Raw genomic sequence first — 5,787 nt, forward strand, 5'->3', positions numbered from 1 at the left:
AATTAAGATTACAAGTATAATAAAATTTAAATTATGAAATTGTATGTGTATAATTTTAAATTATAAAAAGTTTTGCTATAAAATTTTAAATAATTTAAGTATAAAAAAATAAATTGCTAAAAAATCCTTATAAAGTAATAAATTGCAAAAAATTAATTAATAATTATAATTAATTTAATTTTAAAATATAATTAATCTTAATTAAAGTTTTATAAGGAAATAAATGATTAGGTTACTTTCAGGTTACAAGTTATTTATTATTTATTTTTATTTAATTTCCAAATTAATCACAACCATTTAATAGTAATCCAATGGCTTAAAAAAATATAACCATGATGGTTACAATAAAAATGTAACCATTGAAACCTCTTCCATATATATATATATATATATATATATTTGTTTTTTAGATTGGAGTTTTCACTTGGTGGTTGGTTTGTTATTTTTTTTTCACTTGGTGATTATGGTATTGGGCAATTGGCGATATTGAATTTATGATAGCAACAAATACCAGGTTCTTTTGTTCCGTTATTCACTTCTAATTTAATTATTACTCTCTTGATTGTTCTTTGAAATATTATATTAGTTCTTTTTTTTACTATGCCTCCCAATATTAGAAAACATGAGTCTGGGTATGAAAAACGTAAGAAAAAAAAATTGAGGAGTTAACTCAATCTCAAAAAGGAGCTCTTGATAAATTTATTATAAAAGAACCATTAGTTTCTTTAGAAAATCATAATTATGACATTGTTGATGTTGAAATTCCTGAAAATATGGTTCCTAATGAAAATGTTAGTATTGAGAATCAAAATGAAAGTGTTGATGTGGAAAATAGAGGTGATGTGCCTATTGAAAATATTAATGTGGAAAATAATAGTGATGTGTCATTTAAAAATGATAATATGGAAAATCAAAATCATAATACTACAAATAGTGATGGTGATCATTTGAATAATTCACTTAAAAACGAAGATGTTTTAGAGGATAATGATGATAACAATGCAGAGCAATCAAACCCACTTGAACATTTGCTTGATATATTTGATCCAAAAAATTGGGATGCTCTTGATTCAAAAATGATTGATTTATTAGTGTTGAAGGGTCCAAAAAGAGATTATTCTGTTATGAGTGGTTCTAAAACTAAATTTTCTAGACGATTCACTGCTAATTTGTATACTAGAGTTTTATCAAATGGAGAGAAGTGTGATCGAGATTGGCTTGTTTATTCAAAAGAGTTAGATAGAGTATTTTGTTTTTGTTGCAAAGTTTTTAAAAGTGGGATTGGTAGAGGCATGTTAACAAATGAAAGCTTTAGTGATTGGGCGCATATTGGTGAAAGACTTAAAGAGCATGAGATTAGCATGGAACATGTTAAATATATGACCACTTGATATGAATTGCGTATAAGGCTTAAAAAGAATCAAACGATTGATAAAACTACTCAAAGGCTAATTGAAAAAGAAAAAGATCATTGGAAAAAAGTTTTACTAAGAATTATTTTAATAGTGAAATTTCTTGCTAAACATAACTTGGCCTTTTGTGGTTCTAATGAGAAATTGTATCAAAATAGTAATGGAAATTTTTCGGGCTTAATTGAAATGTTGGCAGAGTTTGACCCTGTTGTCCAAGAACATGCTAAACGCATCACAAATGATGATATTCACAATCATTATCTTGGACATAACATCCAAAATGAGTTAATACTTTTGCTTTTGGTTCTGCAATCAAAACTGAAATCATTAAAAAAGTTAAACAAGCAAAGTATTTTTTTGTGATACTTGATTGTACTCCTGATGTTAGTCATTTAGAGCAGATGTCCTTAATATTGAGATATGTGGATGTTTCTTCACATTCGGTTAACATTGAAGAATCTTTTTTAGGACTTTTAAATGTGAATGATACAACTGGTCAATGACTTTTTGATGTTTTACAAAATGAGTTGAAAAAACTTAATCTTGACATATTTGATGTGCGAGGACAAGGTTATGATAATGGGTCAAATATGAAACGAAAACATCAAGGTGTACAGAAAAAATTTTAGACATAAATCCAAGAGCCTTTTATACTCCTTGTAATAGAAAACTTTTGGTTGTTCCATATGAATGGTTTTAACCATAGTTCTCTTGGCTTTATTTCTTAGTTTCTTATTCTGACAATCCATTACTTGTTTAAACTAACAATGGATTTTAACACAAGTGTCTTCCATGTCATAGCAGGGTGAGTTTCTTGAAACTCTCCCACTACGACAAAGTACCGTGACTTTTGTCTAAGAACACTAAATGGTATTAACCTCTTCGGTTCTGTTAAGAAAACAGAGGCAGTGGGATCATCTTATTTTGAATAAGATGATAGAACACTTTAGGAATTAAGAAAAAATATCTCCTTTATTTACTACTTTATTTTCAGACTTAGTCATTTTCTTAGAAAAGTAGTATTTGTTGAAACAAACACTTTCTTATCTAATGACTATGGGATGGTTCCACCCCTAATCACTTAGAATAGCTAACAAACATGCAAACCTTGGTTAACAGTTCTAGCTTTTCTTAAGATCACGATTAGGTAATCCATGAATCTAGTAATGGTTTATACTAAGTACACAACCATTTCATCATTCTGAAATTTTCCTATCACTAGGATATATCCCTAGAAAGACTTAGGCAACGACTAGTAACTAATCATCAATATGCAAATCGAATTTCTGGGGAGGTAAGTTTGGATATAATTCAAAAATCAACTTAATGATCTTTGAACTGCATATCAACTAAATATTTCTCCACCCCTATCAGCTCGCAAGATCCTTAACCACTTACCTTAATGGTTTTTCACCATTGCTAGAAATTCATGAAATTTTTCATACATTTCAAATTTCTGTGCTTAAGGTAAAATCTAGAGTGATCGTCTTAAGAATATAACGAAAAACTCATATCCACCCCCAAATGTGTTGGAAATTATTTTACCAGGATCTTAGATCTACTCACAAGTATGTTTATTAACACCATAAATATGAACTTTCTAAAACGATGAAATAAACACATATAAAGTTTAAGAAACCTTACATTGGGTGCAGCGGAATATAATGACTCCTTCCGTTCAGATATCTAGCCCTTGATTCCTTCATGTAGCAGAGTATTATCAATATCTGAACCTGGATCTCTTTCTCTGAATCTTTGATGCTGAAACTCCTTCTTGCTGAAAGTCTTTCTTCACGATCTTCCTCACTATGATTGAGGTATCACTTGCTGTGTGTGGGCACTAATCATACACTAAGATTTTCGAAATTGAAGAGGGAAGGAGAAAGAGAAGGGTTGGCCAAAGATAGGGAGAGAGAAGGCTCAGTTTTTTCTGAATCAGAAGTGTCAGAACAAAAGTGTAATTTTCCTGAAGCCTTCACTATCTATTTATAGCATTCCACTAGGGTTAGGTTTGAATTATTTGGCATTAAAATAATGAAAATATCAGAGGTAAATTCCTATAAAAGTGGTCGGCCCTATACTAGTGGATTTGGGCCTCACTTTTTGCAATTTTGCAGTTTTATCTTTTCTGCATCTGATTTTCTCAAAAACGCTAATTTTCTAATTCAACCATTTAAATGTCAATTCTAACTATTTAATAACTATAAATAATTATTAAATCATATGTCATTTATCATATTTATTAATTGAACCATACAAAGTATCATAATGACCAAATATGCCCCTATAAACTCTTTCTTTACAATTTCGCCCTTACTTAGTGAAAAATTCACAAATAGACATAGTCTAATTTGAGAATTATAATTGATTAATCAAAACCAATTACATGAGTCTTACAAGCAATATTATCTCAACTAGTGCAGGGACCACGGGTCTATATAACCGAGCTTCCAATAAGTAGATCAAGAATTTAGCACTAAAATTCACTAACTTATTAATTCTTCGTTGAATCCACGCATAGAACTTAGAATTGCACTCTCAGTATATAGAATGCTCTATATGTTCCACCATATAGACACATCATTAGTTATCCATTGTTATAATCCTAATTTGATCGTTGATCCTCTATATGAATGATCTACACTGTAAAGGGATTAAATTACCGTTACACCCTACAATGTATTTATTCCTTAAAACACTTGATCCCGTATAAATGATATTTCAGCTTATGTGAAATGAGTACTCCACCATTTATGTTCGTTTGGTCAAGCTCGAAGGAGATCATCCTTTGCTTACTATTCGCCAGATTGAAGCTATAGATTCCATGTTTATGATAGCGCTCCCACTCAATTACACTACCGTGTTCCCAAAATGTACGTATCACCCTGACCTAAAAGTAGGCTTAACTAACAAATCAAAGAACACGAATAGCCTCTCGAGATTGAGCCTAATCATATCAGGATTAAGATCATTTGATCTAGGATCAACTAGGCGATATTGACTTGAATAGATATTACGGTAAGTTTAATAAATCTAAGTCAAAGTTCAATATCGGTCCCTTCCGATGCATACTCCATGCATCCAACCTGAGATTTACTTTAACCAATGCTCTGAAAAGAACATAGCATTTCTCCAAATGCAAGTAAACTCTTGTTGTAGATTATCATATCAGTAAAACCCTATGTCTGATAAATCTAGGAAACTTTATTCACATAGTCATGTTTACTTTCCAATGTGTTGACGGCACAATAAACAGGATCAAGTATGTGAAAAGGGTTTCAGATGAATTTATACATTATGTACATATAATCATGAAATAAATCATGTGAACCATGCAACATTAAATGTTATTTCTGATCTATATTAATAAGTAAATCTGATTATATTGAAATGAGTTTTATTTAGGGCATAAAACCCAACAAAATGTACATTCATCTGCGAATGAGATGATCATACTTTCTGTTGGAAATTATTTTACCAGGATCTTAGATCTACTCACAAGTATGTTGATTAACATCCTAAATATGAACTTCTAAAACGATTATAAAATAAACACATATAAAGTATGATAAACCTTACATTGGGTGCAGCGGAATAAAATGTCTCCTTCCGTTTAGATCTCTAACTCTTGTATCCTTTCTGTCGCAGAGTATTATCAAGATCTGAACCTGGATCTCTTTCTCTCCTTCTTTAGTGCTGAAACTCCTTCTTGTTGAATGTCTTTCTTCACGATCTTCCTCACTAGGATTGAGGTATCACTTGCTGTGTGTGGGCACTACTCTAACACTAAGTGGTTTCGAAATTTCAAGGAAGAAGAAGAGTATGAAGTGGAGGCTAGGGTTTAGAAAGAGAAGGCTCATGTTTTTCTCTGAAGGAAAGTAGAAGTAAAAGTGTGTAATTTTCCTGAAGCCTTCACTATCTATTTATAGCATTCCACATAGGGTTAGGTTTGAATTATTTGGCATTAAAATAATGAAAATATCAGATGAAAAAACCTATAAAAGTGGCCGGCCTAGGCAATGTGGATTTGGGCCTCACTTTTTGCAATTTTGCAGTTTTATCATTTCTGCATCTCATTTTCTCAAAAACGCCAATTTTCAAATTCAACCACTTAAATGCCAATTCTAACTATTTAATAACTATAAATAATTATTACATAATATTGTCATTTATCATATTTATTAATTGAACTATACAAAGTATCATAATTAACAAATATGCCCTAAAAACTCTTTCTTTACAATTTCGCCCTTACTTAGTGAAAAATTCACAAATAGACATAGTCTAATTTGAGAATTATAATTGATTAATCAAAACCAATTATATGAGTCTTACAAGCAATATTATCTCAACTAGTGGGGGGACCATGGGTCTA

General features: G+C 30.7%; 1 protein-coding gene across 1 annotated transcript; it reads left to right on the forward strand.

Annotated features, from left to right (window-relative positions):
• Positions 1-486: 486 nt before the first annotated feature.
• On the forward strand, positions 487-1,610 carry LOC115694946 (uncharacterized). The gene has a single exon (XM_030622049.2). It carries the CDS (start codon positions 774-776, stop codon positions 1,389-1,391), a length of 618 nt encoding a protein of 205 aa, XP_030477909.1. The 5' UTR covers positions 487-773; the 3' UTR covers positions 1,392-1,610.
• The last annotated feature ends 4,177 nt before the right edge of the window (positions 1,611-5,787 follow it).

Source organism: Cannabis sativa, chromosome 6, assembly GCF_029168945.1.
Source record: "Cannabis sativa cultivar Pink pepper isolate KNU-18-1 chromosome 6, ASM2916894v1, whole genome shotgun sequence".
NCBI lineage: Eukaryota > Viridiplantae > Streptophyta > Magnoliopsida > Rosales > Cannabaceae > Cannabis > Cannabis sativa.

What these genes read in the sequence shown, in the direction of transcription:
- LOC115694946 (XM_030622049.2), top strand. Translation starts at nt 774, where the DNA reads ATGGTTCCTAATGAAAATGTTAGTATTGAGAATCAAAATGAAAGTGTT.